Below are 15,648 nucleotides of genomic sequence, written 5' to 3'. Positions count from 1 at the left end.
AATTGAAATCTATTAGGCGCACAGTTGAGAGAACTAGTAAATATTTGAAATGAGGAAATCTCATCATAGATCACTTTTTCCTCTTCTGTTTTTTCCATTTGCTGTTCTCCTAGTCAAATGCTACAGTTTTTCCCCCACATTTATCCTTAAAGAGAAGAAGAGAGCGAATGACTTGGATTTCGCCCCCCACGCTAAGTGGAGCCCTTACGTAATATGGTTATTTGCTTTTTTTGTTTGTTTTGGTTTTTGAAATTTCACTAGGCAAACAGTAAAAGTAGAAAGTAAAATTTCCTCGGTGTTAGACACTGCACAGTGGGTCGTTTTTGCTCATTATGGGTTGAAAACATAATAACTTTTGATCTACTCAAAATATCTAGCCAGGGATTGAATATATTTTAACATAATATAATATCAGTTCGGCTTTAAATCGAAGAAGTATAGACTATATCTCTAGTCCGAAAACCTTAGATGTTTTTTATCAACTTTATTTTATTCATAAACTTTAGGGAAAGTTTATAAAGTTAAGTTTTCAAAAATAAATGTCACATATAATAATTATTGCCTTAAGAAAAAAGTTTAGGTTTTCAAAGCCTAACAACAACTCTCTAAAAATTAAATGTATAAATTTTGGCTTTTCAGTTACTCTGAACTTTTTAGAGTGGTTTTTGTAGTTTTAAGTAATCGAACCACTGTGAAACAAGTGAAAGTGTGGGAGAAAGAGAGCCCTGTCTTTTGGGTTCGAGACCTAGGCTACCTGTCTAGATTTGTAGTACTTACTTTTTGGGTGAAAAACCTTCTGCTTTTGCTGCTTACCTATTGAAATGCTACACATTTGCATGTTTTTTTGGAAAATTTTTGGGAAACAACGCATCGTTGTCTTTTCCGCTGATCGTTTGGCATTGCGTGATCTTGTTCTGCAGTCAGCATCATTATCATCCTCATCAGCATCCCACGATCACAATGCGGTCTGGCGGTGGATCATTGTCGAAATGCAACCAAGTGTAACATTGGAACAGGCGTTCAGTAAAAATTGCCTACAGACTGCTTACTTTACACGAGATGCATCTGTTGGATGATGATGATGCACTTACATTAGGGTCCCACAAGATGCATTTTTGTTTAATATTTGCTTTACACACGCTTCAAATCTTGTTGGCCTGTTCGTTTAATCCATTTTGGTCACGCTTCAATGGTTTTTCAAAATTTCCTAGAATTTGTCGTCCCACACTTCTATTTGGGATTAGCAAGTAGTTCGAACCTTTTTTGATTTTCTAAGAAATTTCCCTACCCCCCCCGGGATTACCAGGTAGTCAAGAGTGTTTAGATCTTTTCAAAAATCTGATCTGCTATTTGTTTTCTCTGCTAACCTGTTCGATTGCTACACTTTTGTGACCTTTAACTCTTTACTTGAATCTCGAAGCGGCATAAATATGCAAATTTATTGAACCGAAAGAGTTGAAAATTATGAAAACTGTAGCATTCGATTAGGCCAACAGCATCTCTAGCAAGTCTTAGAAAGAGATTAGTTTGAAAATAGAAAAACTATTTTTGTTGGAAAATTAGAAAAACTCTAGCATTTGACTGGGCTAACAGCATTTCTAGTTTTCCAATTTTCTCGTTCTTGGAAAAATTGATCCCCTGCTGTGTCAAGTGTTTAGAGATAATCCCAAGAATTGTTTCCTACTTGCTGTTTGCTGTTCACTTGGTCAAATTTTTGTACTTGGTCACGCTTCATTGATTTTTTGAAAATCAATTTAATGAGCATTTTTAGAAGATTTTTCCTTTAATGATCCTTTTTACAGTCTATTTACTTTGCTAGCCTGTTCCTTTGCTACATATAATTAAACGCTCGAATGATCTTGAAAAGAAAATTACTTTTTGAAGACATCTGTGAACCTGTTTTCACATTATGCATCATTAGTTTGCTTTATGATCGTTGATCTTATGGAATAAGAAGACATTTGATCGAAATGAGTTTGCTTGTGTAATTTCATGTTTACCTAGGCATTTGCTTTAGTTTTGTGACCTTTAACTCTTTCAATCTTTTGTTCTTTTAACTCTTATGGTGTCAAATCACTTTCACACAAAAGCCTTAAAGGCTTAAAACTGTATCAAACGAATAGGAGAACAGAATCAATCACACACAGCATCCTTAGAGATGAAATGATGAAGATTGTTTTTGGGCAGGTAGCGCACATAATGAGACCCTTACAAATTCTCAGGTAGATGATGATCCCTTTTTTGTGTGTGTCTGTCTGTTTGACTGACTGACTGTGTCTTCAATCTCAGTTCTTTGTTTCTTAACTGACAGCAGCATCTCCTTAAGGCTGTTCACCTAATCGTTTTGTTCGGCTTGATTGCACTTTAAACCGCAGGTGGTGGCCCCTGAAGGCATTTGGTTATATGATATTCTCGGAATTCTCCCTCACTCGCTCTCACTTCATTCTAACAATAGCAAAAGTGAACCCATGTTTGTTTAGTGAGTTTTTGTGTTTGTTTTGCTAATTGATTTCGAACAGGTTAACAGCAAAAACCAAGAGGTAGAGTATCGAAAAAAGGAAAGTCATAACTTAGAAGGAGAGAAAGGACTTTCAAGTTGCCACAAATGCTGTTCACCTGTTCGTTTGCTACAGTTTCTCAACTCTTTTTTCCCCCTAATTAGCATATCAAACAAAAAACCTGTGGAACGTTTCATGTTCATTTTAATATGGCGTGAAGTCCTAACAGGCATTCAGAGGGACGAGTGTGTATTTTTTCCTATGCCAAGATCTATCTTTTGGTGGTTGAAGATCGTTTGTTTCTTCCTTTTCGTTTTCTCTTTTGCCTACTTTCAATGCTGTTGGCCTAGGAGAAAACATGAAATTATCGTGACAAAATATCAAGAAGGCCTATCAAATAAAACTGTCATGCGATCATTAAATGTGTTTACTCAACCATATTATTAAAGTTGATAATCTCTTGCTGATGATCACTAATTGGCTGTCAAAGGAATGGGAGCGAAGACTTCTTAGACAGGGGCCTCGTTTCTTTTCTTTTCAATTTCAATTTCGTTTTTCAGGGGTTGTTCTCATGGCACGTGCCTGAATTTCTTGAGACTTGTTGTTCTGTAATTTGATGCTTGTAAATGTCTTGAGTGGCAACAGGCTGACAGAAATCTTAGGAAGGCAGCCAACCAACTCGAAGACGTTTCGCTAAGAACTTGAAGTTTATGTGTGCACACACTGCACAAAAGGGATTTTTTGTATACCCTTGCAGAATGTAATACATTGATTTGGTTATGCAGTTTGCCATCTCATGTGATTTGGCCTTATATTTCTTTAGTTTGCAAAATCAAATTAATTAATATAAGTATTAATTACTATTACTTAGCCTTATATATTTTTCCCAATATAATATTAACATTAGAGTATTCATCACTCATCAATATGTGTAGTAGATTTTTATCGAGATTTTGATCTTACAATTAGTAAATTACTTATGATCTTCTATTAATTTTTTTCATTTAATGAAGTTTGTTAATAAATTTTCTATAAAAGTGGATTTTAAAAATAGACATTTCGGCAACGTATTTCATAATTTTAACAAGTTTTTTGTGATCACAAAAAGAATTTCAGAAGCAGAAAACAATTGAGATCCTTTTCTAGACAAATATTTTCTCATATGAATAACATTTTATTTATAAATTCCCATTTTTTTAATTGTTTATTTTTGGTTTTGTTGTTTGTGCTGGGTTTTGATTTTTGGTTTTTTTGTCGCCCTCAGCATTCTCTGTCTGCATTTGACCTTTACATTTGCATAATGCTTGATGTGGTTTATTCAAATTTATGTGTTACCAATCGGCATGGAATCTTACAATAGACCTGTTCAACTTGTTACAAGAAACAAAATGAATTGAAATTCTTCTTTTTGTTTTGGTGTTTTGCTTACATTTTATGCTGATGACCTGATCGAGCCGACTGCGTAAGACCAACAAATTCTCACGCTGAAAATATAAAAAAAAAGAAATTAAAAGAATTTCAGTTATTTATTTCTTGTAACGGCAGTTGACACAGAAATTCCCACAGACTGGCTCTTGGTCTTGCTCTCACTCTCCCTCTTACATACACACATGCAGAACGCAACGAAACCCTTCACATCCGTTTGGCCGGATGAGGATCTCCCTTCCTCTCTCACTCTGCCTCTCTCTATATCCCTCTTTGTGCGCATCACTCTCTGTCTGTGTCGTTCCCTTTTGCACACACACACACGACATTCCCTCCTGTTTTCTCTCTCTCTCTCTTGTCTGCTTGCCTTGCGAGCAACTGGTTTGCTTCGGCTGATCGCCTGTTACCGTTTCCAGTGAATCAATGGAAAGTTCTCACGCAAGCACATGCCAAACAATTAACAAACTAATTTAAGCCTATGCAGATAACAGCACATGGGAAGGAGCTGTGGGAAAATACGTTACTTTTTCTCTCTCTCTTAGTTTTTTTGAATTTGTTTTATCCATTTGGTTGCTTTTTTCCCAATTCCCACGCGATCCTCGGTTTCAATTTTTTCACACGCTTTGTGACAGAGCCGTTTATATGTATTTTTGTTGTTTTTTGGGTCTGCGTTATGTAACAGTTTTTGCTGTTCGCCTGTTAAAAGATCAACAAAAATTGATTGAAATTCTCACGCTTTTTGAAAGGAATTCCACCGACAGATCTACCTGCCTCGATCGAAAGGATTAAAAGAAACGCCCACCACAACTGAAAGGAATGATCGTGAGAGCTCGTTCAAGACAACATATTGAAGAGGAATTTGCCTTTGGTTTATGCTGTGTGCCGCTTACTTAAGATGACAGTTTCAACCCTTCTTTTACTTGTTGCTTTCAACTCCTTGAATTGAAATCCTCATGCAAGCAAATCTATTCAACCCTCAAGAGTAAGAAACTGAAACATCTTGCCTCTAGCTGTCACGTGCTGTTATCCTGTTAGACCTCAAGACATTTATGGTTGTTAAGAAGAGAGAAAAGGAGCAATATAAGGAGGTTAGTTTCCTGTCGAGAAAGGAAGATATGACGTAAGAAGTCTCACCACCATTTATGAAATGCTGTTATCCTGTTAGTCCTCAAGACGTTTTCGATTGTGAAGAAGAGAGAGAAAGAGCGTAAGATGTTGTGAGGTTGTGAGTTTCCTGCCAGGTAAAGAAACCCTAGTAAGTCAACTAATCTTGCCTCTGCTTACCATCTTATGTTATCCTGTTAGTCCTCAAGACGTTTCTAGTTTCAAAAGAGATAAAAAATCTGGATAAAATGGAGTGAGTATAGTTTTTCTCGTTACCTTGTATTTTGGTGGTGGTTTCTTTACCTTTACAATTCTTCAGGTAAATAAATATTTTGATTTATTTTTGCTTGCTGGCAAAAACTGTTTGCCTGTTAGCAAATTTAAACAATTTAATGCTGTTTGCCTGGCCATTTAATTCAATTTGCATATCTGAGAAATATGTAAATTCCTTTAAGGAGATATCCTTTAAAGATCCTGCTAGACTGTCAACCTTTAAGATCAAACCAAACACTTCTACAGCTTCAGTTCACACGCTCATTTAGAAGACTTCTCTATAGTTTTCTGACATCCTATCAACATTTCTGTTCGCCTAGTACAAGATGCCTAATTAAGCCAAAAAGATTCACACGCTCAAAGAAACCCCAAAAAAAGAAATCACAGCATGTGGTCCAGAAAGAATGTTTTTTAGGAATCACGCCCACATGTTCCTCTTAAATGAAACAGAGCAAAGATAAATAAAAAAGAGAAACATATAAAAAACGGGAAATTGTACAGGAAATTGATTTGGGATTGAAAAACAATTTCCTGTTGCGTTTTTTAAACAATTTCCTGTGCGGAAATGCATTTCCTGTTGGGTGTCAAAAGGCAAGATCCTGCTTCCGCTTCCTTATCCTTAGGCTCCTGCCGAAGATTTGTTTCTTTCCCAAACTCTTACCAACTATTCTGTTAGCCCATTAACTAATCACAAGTATTTACAACCACTCGAATGATTTTCCCACATGCTGAGCCTGCAACCGATAGAAATTTTCATCAACCTGTTGCTCCGATGAAAAATTTCTGGCATCATGTTTCTATAAGTTCTGTTCGACTGGTGAAATATGTACTTGAACCATGATGAAAGGGTTAAGTGCCTGGTGACCCGCACAACCACTTGAGTTGCATTCCCACGTGCATCTAATGCATTTTCCCATGAATTTTCCCACACCATCTTTTGGTAGAGTGTCCTGCTGGAACTTCTGTTGGCCTAGTAGAAAATTGTACAAAATTCTCACATTGACCAAAATATTCACACGATCGTTGCGGCAGGATCAACAGGACAAGGAAATGTGCATGAGAACCATTTTTTCTATTTTCCCACATCTGCTGCAGCTGCAATTTTCCCAGGCAGCTCATCAACAGGTTGCGATCCCCAATCCCAAAATCAAAAGAAACGAAAGAAAACGTGTGCTCTGCCCATTGTCAGCTGCATTTTCCCATGATCAGGTAGAATTCTTTGGAAAATTCTTGTGGTTATTTATCTAAAAATGCTGTTGGCCTGTTCCAAAGATTTTCCATTTACACAATTTTCCGGAAAAATTCCCACACGAGCGCTCTCGAGGATCGAGCCAAAGGAAAAACAAAACAGGCAGCTGGAAAAGATTTTCCCACAGCTGCGCCGGCTGCTCAATTATATTCTATTCAATAGCCATGATCCTTCGCCCATAAAAGAAAAAAGATTAGAATCAATGGAGAATTCAATTTTCCCAGGTGCATCGACAGGTAGATAATTCTAAATTCTTTGATTTTTCTCAACATTCAACTGCTAAAATTTCTGTTGGCCTGGCCATGGAGTCTTCAAAATGCACAATCTGCGCGGAAAATTCTCACGTTCCAAGCGAGGCACATGCTCCGAGTTTTTCCCACAGCTGCTCGGGATTCTTTTTTTGGGATGGACACAGGATCCTTTTCTTTTTTATTGGAAATTCCACAAAGCAACAGGTAGACTTGGGTCTTTTTTTAGAATTCTTCTTTCACATAATCTTTTTGTTGGTCTGTGCCGTAAAAAAGTAGGTCTACCTGGTGTCATTTTCATACAGTTTTTGCTGTTTGCCTGGTACAATTTTCAGAATAATTTCAATCATTTGGAAAATTTTTCACACGATCTCGTGTCAACTCTCGAAAATGAAACCCAACAATATTTGGTTTCCTGGAAGCATTTCCCACACTCACCATTCACTTTATAGCCTGTGCCGATAACATCTGCCCATATGGATTTCAAAGGAAAATACATTATGCTCTCTATGTTTTCATCTTAGGAATTCCTGGAATTCTCTTTTGATTTTTTTGAAAATCGGTACCTTTGAGCAGCTTAGGATTTTTGAAAGAAAATTCAGATAAAAAATCATGTTCTGGTAGTTCTGCTTTCCTGATATTTACTTCATCAAGCATAACTATAGCGAATTACCAAGGATTTGTGTTCTACCCAAGTCCAAAATCTTAAAATGGAATGAAAAAATGATCAACAGGTGCCTCGAAAAAAGAAAAATTCAGATTGCGATTAAATTCAACAGGTGCTGTTAATAACTGTAAAAAAGCCTTGAGCAAACAACAGATAAATACATAAGTGGAGAGACTTCTTATCACCTGACTAACTGTTTAAGCAATATCCAAACATTTTGGTTTATTATTTAATCCAAAAACAAATTCTTCAGGCATACGACTAAGCTTCAAAATCTTCTCGTGTGGGTCTTAAGTGGGTTTGAACGACTTTTTATAAATGTGATTAAAATGTTTATTAAAATGGTTGATAATATAAAAATTAAATGATAATTTAAGTTTACATTTTGAATATATTCAAAATTGAGACATTGGAATCCTCAATATCCTGTGACCCTCAAAAAGTGCCTTCGGAACAGTCAGACCAACTCATTTCAGATTAGAAAACTGAAAATGTTGTGAAAGCCAAAAATTATATCCATCGAAAGTACTTACCGCTTATATACATATATCCTTTTCCAATATCTCGAATGAATCAGTTTTAGCTGGTAAATGTTAACTTTATAACCAATTAAGTATAGATATCTAATTGGATTCTGTCATTTGAAATTGCTACACAACATCAAAACTGTAAAAATTCGTGTTAAAAAAAACTTTCCTATTTGAATCTTTGTAAAACTCTTACTTGAATTTTTACAGGACTGCTAAAAGTATCAAAGAAATTTATACATATGAAACTAAAAATACGAAATCTAATCAACATTTCTTATTTCAAACACCAAAGAAGAGTTTCAGATGATTGACTTCATATCCTAGTCGGAACTGTGTTGATAAAGTAATCTCTTACCCAAATCTTACTTTGGTTTAAAAAATATTAATTATTAGAGTAATCTCTTAAAAATTATCTTAAATCTGCTTCAAAGCTTAGACAGAACGTACTTTATATATTAAATTACTTTTTACATAGCCTCAAGCATTCTAACAATAATTATAACAATAATGCAGAAAGCTTACGAAATGAATGTCAACTAACTATTTACAATTTAGTGTTCATTTGAAACATACATACGTCTATCATACGTGTCTCCATGTCGTGGTGTAGCATTACCATGATCCTTCGGATACACATGGGAGATGTGTCATCACACATAAGACTCTTTCGTTAACCACTAGTTTACCATGAAACTAATTACACAGAAGCTTCCATTTAAAGTTATAATTCGTTTATTAATCACTTGTATGTACTTCTGATTCCAAGACTAAACTAAACTAAGATTGCCGCTCCTCCACAGATCTGGGCCTTAAATATACCTCAAAAGGGCTGATCAACCTCTATTGATCGTACTGTGGCCGATGTTGAGTAGGTCGCTCTTCTGGTGAAGTCAGCAGAAAAGATTTGGTTACAAAGGTAAATAGAAAAGTGCTATGTGATAGGAAGCTAGTATTGGGTCAAGCTATGTATAGGAATGTTTCATTAATGAAACAAGTGGATAGTATGGATTAAAATGGGCCACAATGTTCTTCGTAGGGTTGGTAGTAGGTAGTTGGTCGGGGTGCAGGCCATGGTTTCACTTGTTATATAGTAACTTGTCTATAGTAAAATATTTAAAATATGTATTACAGTGTGATGGTAGTTGATTAGGCACAATCTTCTGATGCTTTGAGTTAAACTTGGGAACTGTGCTTTATCCAATAGTAATTCCCAACTATTTTTAGCGTGGACAACTCAGTCTAAAGATGATAGACTTTGGCCATTTTTGATCTTAGCCCACTCATCTTGGTTTGTCCCATATTTAACAATCTCAATCTCATTCAAATTCCGACATTATAGAATGTCCTTAAAGTTGCTGGTTCTAATCTGATTTTATTTGTTTAACAGCATTTGAATGCCATGCACTCATAAGGTACTCAATTATAAAAGTGTATTTGCATACAACTGACTGTACTATTGGGATTATACAATGGATTGCGTATTGTCTCATCAAGCCTAACAGTATTTTTAAAATATACTGGATCACAATTAGCAGTTTTACAAGCGGCCATTGAACCACACCAGGCTCGATTATCCACACAGTCTTCAATTTTACGCAATGCCGTGGCCAAAGTGGAAGCCGTATTATAGACAACATTGAAAGAGCATTGCCAGGCAGCGACAATGCGAATATCTGCTGTACACTGAGATGATTCCATATAGCTGGTAAATGTCTTCTGATTATTCACAGTATATGTATTGGCATCTGTTATCTACAAGAGAGAGAGAGAGAGAGATTTTGTTAAGACTCATTCGACTATTCGACTCCTTCAGGTTTTTAACTCACCAATTTCGTCACACAGATTGTATAATTCGTTTGAGAATTTGAATGTGTCTTCTCACATGCGGCCACTGAATTCGGCAACTTGTCGTAGTAGGTTTTCAGTTGGTTGTAAGTGGTCTTAGGAGATGACATTAGAGAATCGGCAGTATTTGAGGCGCAACCACTTAGGCTGGAACGTAAACTTGCTATGGTTGGAATACTGGAACTATAGTTCAACACACATTGACGATGCCAGGGATCAATCAACTGAATGGGAACAAGTAGAGCATTTGTCTCCTCCAACTTCAATTCCAGTTGATCGGCCTGAACATTTATGGGACTCAATTGTTTGGCAAAGATCGTTTTGAAGTCTGCCATTTCCACTTCGTATTGCTTTAGCTTGGCATTGTATTGACGAATATTTTGGCTAACATAATCATCCAGAGGTTCAATGGCAGCCTGAATTGTGTCCAGGTTAAGGCTAAGATAGAGAACCACGAAAAACACACTGATTTTCTCTAACATCTTGACTTCAATGGGCTCCGATTCAAAGTGTAGTCACTTTTATAAGAAATTGCGAAATATTTCGCATATTCTCTTAACACAATGTGCTTCCCCCCCTGAGACTCTCTTGCTCTCTTTCACTATCTGACAATCAGCGACCTCTATAAAACATATGTCCGCTTATTAAAATCTCATTCAATATAATATTATCGCTTAATTATTTACACGGAACACTCTCTCATATATTTCTCTGAATTTAACTTAACTTTATCTTTTGCCTTCATTTCAAATGTTTACATAAAAAAGAAATTAAGTTCCTAAATTAAAAACAAAAAAAGAATTGTGTAAATAATCATACATTTTATCATTTCTGCATTTATTGGGGACTATCTAAAAGTCAAAAGTCTGGGGCCTAGACAAAGACATGGCATTTTGTCCAATTGCCACACACTCAAAAAAAAACCTTTGAAAACTATTTAAAATTTAACTTTAAATGTTTGTAAGTTAAAAAATTTGATAAATGATTTCATAACTTTTATTACTTTGGGTAGATTTTCTTCATAAAGATCCACTTCCTTAAAGTCTCTCAATTCTTTCTACTAATCAATTTTCAAAAAGTGTAGAATTCTACATCTAAAAAAAATTATTAATGATTCATAAATTGTACATGATTCACTTTCTGCTTCATTATTGATTTTAGATTTTTTGCCCAACCTAATAACACTTTTTTGTTAGAGCAGTTGTTATTGTAAAATTATCTTTTATTTACTTTTAATGACAACAATTTGTTGATCTAAGGTAAATAAATAAAAAAAAAAACATTATTTTAATTTTCCAAAAAAAAAGCTACAAAAAATGAAGTAGATTTTAATTCTTTTATGCATTTCAGATCCATAACAGAGGCAGGATTTATTTTAACTCCCTAAAGTATGCTACACACAACACTTTACTGTCAGTTTCTTACTTATACAATGTTTTTGTAAACTTTTTAAACATTAGAAACTATTCTTGTCAAAATTAGAATCTGGTTTTATCTTTTTCGTTCAAATTCAGGGGAAGTCCATAAATTATGTAAACAGATTTAGTGCCTTAAGGATTTAGTAAGATTTTGTTGAACCTCTTCCTCCTAAGAGGACTATAATTTAGTCCTGAATTCACAGTGAAATTCAGTTAAAAGTATCACTTTTTATAGTAGTCTGTGAATATTTTACACTTTTTAAGGAATTAAGAAATTTCTTTTGGATCAACTACTTTCTGATTGGAATGTCAAAATGAAACCTTAATCGTATGATATTATTTCAGTTGTAGTTAGCACAAAAGCCGAAAAAGTGATATTAAAATTAATAAAAAATTTAAAAATGCCAAAGTCTGCAAGAAAGTCAAAACAAAAACGCAAACGAGACGAATTCGACGAGATTGTTAACAATTTCTATAGGAAAATGGAGGACACTTTTGATACCGCGGACGATTTGGAGGAACAATTCAAAGCTTCTGTGGATACGCAGGTCAACAGTTTGAAATTGATGATTTCAAAGGATCTGAAAGAGACGAAAATGGGTGAATTTAAGGAATTAATAGGGGAACTTTCGCGTTTCTCCGACTTCAAGGTGAGTGAACTCACTAAGATGAAGGCAGCGCCGCCCGATGTACCCTGTGAACGGAGATTAAGAGCTAGAGGACGACAAAAAGATAGCGGTTTGGGTGAAAGCATTTCCCAGGAAGCAACAGGTGTTGGAGGACCCTTACACTCGGCTCGCGCTCTACGTAGAAAAGATCTTGGTCACTCTGCCTGCATTGCTGTCCACTCAATTGAAGTCCCAGCCAGGTCCTCCAGTCATGTGGCACGCAAGAAAACACGCACTCCTATGGCCAGCAGATTGAAGTTTTCCAGTGCCGATCGCAATGAATCACCCACCGCATCGCCCTTGGCTTTTCTGCGCTATCCCAAGCCCGGAGAGATAGCTCTATCCAAATTCGGTAGTCCCATTTTGACACAAGTCATGACCGATTCATTTGCCAACGTCAATATACCCATACAAGATGGTGTCCTGTGTTTGACCTCCAAGAAGCTTGTGGACGGTGAAGTTAACAAGGATTTTCTGAAATCGTTGGATGAAAATAAGTTGAAAGAAATCAAAGTATTGCATGCTAATCTTGAAAAGATTGTCAATGCCGCCAGCAAAGCGGGTATCAAGTAAATTAAATTACTTTGAATTGTTTCTTACATTTCTACAAATAAACCAGAATTCATATTCCCTTGGTCAATTAATACGAGTGGAAATAATAAGTTGTAATTTTAGGCGATTTTCATAAACAAAGTGAAGCGAATTTTTCGTAAAATTTTAACCCTTTCGTGACTTTTCATTCACTGATGACTGATCCCTCAGCTTCTTCCATTTTTAACGCTTTGCGAGGTTCATAAGTCGTAGACGATTCCAATGGAATATAAAACCTTAATTTAAATATCTATCGGTAACTATTTCTATACTAAGAACAACCTTCTATGTTTCATAGGGACTTATAATTGTACATACTTTTCACTCTGGTAGTACATTTTTTAGAAGTGTTTTTAATTTTTGTCATTTTTCTCTTCAACTTTTTCATATACAGTGGCTCGCAGCTTATTTGACCCACTTCATATATATTTTAAGCTTTAGTTCAGTTTTGTTTGTTAAGGTTTCAACTTAAGGATGCAATGTGCTTAACAACAACTTAAATGAAATTCTTATGTATTTTTTCACAAATTGTGAATATGTTTCGGAATTTTCTGTTACCTTTTCAGAGTTTGCGAAATTTTCCTATAATTTTTTTCATTTACTTTTTGTCAGTGTTTTTTTTTTGGTAAAGATTTTAATTATAATGACAATAAGAAATATTTTTTTTATGATAATTATTAAGATTTTTAAAGTTATTCTATGCTTATTCATAAAGTGAAGGATTTAATATAGGAAATACTAAAAACGTTTATGAAACTTTGAGTTTTGATCAGGCCATTAAATTCTAAAAAAAAAGAGAAACAATTGGAATAATTTTTAAGCTTTTTTATAGTTAATGATTAAATAGGTATAGTTATTTAAATTTTCGAACCGAATTTCGATCACAAAGTAAGAAATGAAATAAGAAAGGAAAGTAAATCAACTATAAAATTGGAAAAGTTTCAGTGTATATATTTTCCTTCTATTCAAATTCTTTTTATTCTATTGAAAAGTTGTCAAGAGTCTTAACTTAATCATTGGCTTTAATGTATCCACGGAATTGTTTGATATTGAAACCAGGAAAGAGAGATATTTCAATGACTTTCACTACTAAATATTCAAAAATTTTGTTTATAGATTTCTAAAGCACAAAAAGTTGCCGTAACGAAAACTTAATAAACATTCATATAATATAATTTATAGTCAGAAAGATCGAAAATCATTCACTGTCTGCCTTTGTAATTACAAATAGAGAAATTTCTTTAGATATATTTATGATAATGGATCGCTCGAATGAAAAGTCAATTTGCAAACTCGATCGATGGCAATGATGACCTTAAACGGTCATTGGGAAACGCCTACGCCAATATTATTATTATTTATCTCGACTTTCAAGGTGATTAAACAAAAACGAACTTTCTAGCAATTGTTGTACATTTTCTTGTTGTTGTTTTTATTAAGTGTAGAGAAAAAATAAATAAACGTAATAATACAAAAAAATAAAACGTAAACGCTTAGGTTAGGTACATAGAGAAACACAAAAACATTTGAAAGTAATTGCACATTATTAGTTCAAGAAATTAACATCGAAGTAGAGGGGAAAGGGGATCTCTTTACTTTTGGACCAATTTGAAACGATTTGCTTCGGCATAGTCACGGGGATCAGAGAAATTACGTTCCGGCTTAATGCGGACATCATTCGGATCGTTAACGAATTCACCACTCCAAGTTGGAGGCAATATGGTCGGTTCGGTGTTATAGTCATAATAATCCTGATCATCCGAACGATTACGTTCGGGTTTGATGCGTGTTTCGCCGCTCTTCACAAATGTTCCATCCCAGGCGGTGGGCAGGACAATGGGCTCCGTATTGAAGCCATAGAAATTTGATGTATTGGTAACCAAATGATTTTGTCGTCGTATTTTGGAGACATTATTGACCGCACCATCGGGATAGACAAACTTGCCATTCCAACCCTCCACCTTGATGGGTATATAATCATCTCTGCGATGTAGTGGCATCTTTTGACTTATTTCACTGTCTTTCACACAATATCACGCACACACACACGATCTTCTGGAGGATCGAACTGATCACTTGGCGTTCCGAAACACGTTTGAGCCAAGTTCAAGCTGGTGATATTCTAAAATATGATTTCATTTCCATTCATGTAAATTGTGATTGTATGTATTTTAAAACACGGTGACGTCAGTTTTCATTTGTGTTTTTAAGCTTTTGCTGAGCTGCTTTTTCTTCCGTCAGTTGGTTGAACGGGTTTTTGGTGCGGCGTCGTCGTCGTCAGACACAGAAAACACCTCCACAACTTTTGTTTGTTGATGGCAGCCTAGACGGCTAGAAAGATGACGCGCCATATAAAGTCAAGAAAAACAGTCAAACAAAACACCTCCTTGGCTTCAATCAAAGCCAGCTACCCATTACCGCCAAGGCGTATACAGTTTAAATATCTATATTTATCTTGATTTGCCAAATGATTAATATGATTCATTCGGCTCGAAGTGGAAGTTTAGAATTTTTTTTCTTGGTATACTTTTTAATTGATGTAGGTATTGTCTTGAAATGAGAGAACAACACCTTAGATGGTTTATTATGTGTCTACGTGAACGAAAGTTTTTGGACTTATAAGGAGCTGACATTTTAATTAGATGTACCTACACCTCAATGACTCTAGAACATAGACTTTAGCTCGAACGAGAAGGTTGTGCTTAGAGAGCATAACAAATTGAGATTTGCTCATTAATCAAACTATAGGCCTGCCTGATCGAAATGATTAGCCTATATGGCTCTTATATTGTTAGGCAATTAGATCGATCGGAAGCTAGTTTAAGGTCGTCTGAAGACTCTAACCTTTTGGGAAAGGCATAATGATCTTACTCATATTAAGGCTTCACTAGCCATAAGGGAAATGTCTTTCAAAGAATGGAAATTATGGATTAAGCTACATGTTTCTTGCTTTATATTACTCTTTTTTATAATACTTATTTAATTTATCTTGATTTCAATGTCCATGTATCCCATGACTTAAAGTTAACTCATGGGAGTTAAGACTGAAGCCTTAAAGGGAAGATGGATAGAAGCAGAAGGATATTAATCTGCAATCGTTTGTACATCGTTGAAGTGTGGCTCAGTAATAAA

At 35.2% G+C, this 15,648-nt stretch overlaps 2 protein-coding genes across 2 annotated transcripts; both read right to left on the bottom strand.

Moving 5' to 3' along the window:
• Window positions 1-9,346: 9,346 nt before the first annotated feature.
• Window positions 9,347-10,341, bottom strand: LOC137577231 (uncharacterized). The gene is made up of 2 exons (XM_068290637.1): window positions 9,821-10,341; window positions 9,347-9,746 (listed from the first exon to the last, which is right to left on the bottom strand). The coding sequence occupies exons 1-2, from the start codon at window positions 10,319-10,321 to the stop codon at window positions 9,411-9,413; spliced, it is 837 nt and encodes a 278-aa protein (XP_068146738.1). The 5' UTR covers window positions 10,322-10,341; the 3' UTR covers window positions 9,347-9,410.
• Window positions 10,342-13,921: 3,580 nt separating this feature from the next.
• LOC137577106 (uncharacterized) lies at window positions 13,922-14,690 on the bottom strand. Its single transcript, XM_068290489.1, has one exon. The coding sequence runs from the start codon at window positions 14,514-14,516 to the stop codon at window positions 14,109-14,111; it is 408 nt and encodes a 135-aa protein (XP_068146590.1). The 5' UTR covers window positions 14,517-14,690; the 3' UTR covers window positions 13,922-14,108.
• Window positions 14,691-15,648: the final 958 nt, after the last annotated feature.

This window comes from Drosophila tropicalis, unplaced genomic scaffold, assembly GCF_018151085.1.
Source record: "Drosophila tropicalis isolate 14030-0801.00 unplaced genomic scaffold, ASM1815108v1 contig_593, whole genome shotgun sequence".
Lineage (NCBI taxonomy): Eukaryota > Metazoa > Arthropoda > Insecta > Diptera > Drosophilidae > Drosophila > Drosophila tropicalis.
The sequence above is the reverse complement of the archived record's forward strand: the minus strand, read 5'-3'. Positions and strand labels throughout refer to the sequence as shown.

What these genes read in the sequence shown, in the direction of transcription:
- LOC137577231 (XM_068290637.1), bottom strand. Translation starts at nt 10,321, where the DNA reads ATGTTAGAGAAAATCAGTGTGTTTTTCGTGGTTCTCTATCTTAGCCTT. An exon ending in CAATCTGTGTGACGAAATTG is followed by an intron (nt 9,747 to 9,820) that starts GTGAGTTAAAAA and finishes TCTCTCTTGTAG; the next exon opens with ATAACAGATGCCAATACATA.
- LOC137577106 (XM_068290489.1), bottom strand. Translation starts at nt 14,516, where the DNA reads ATGCCACTACATCGCAGAGATGATTATATACCCATCAAGGTGGAGGGT.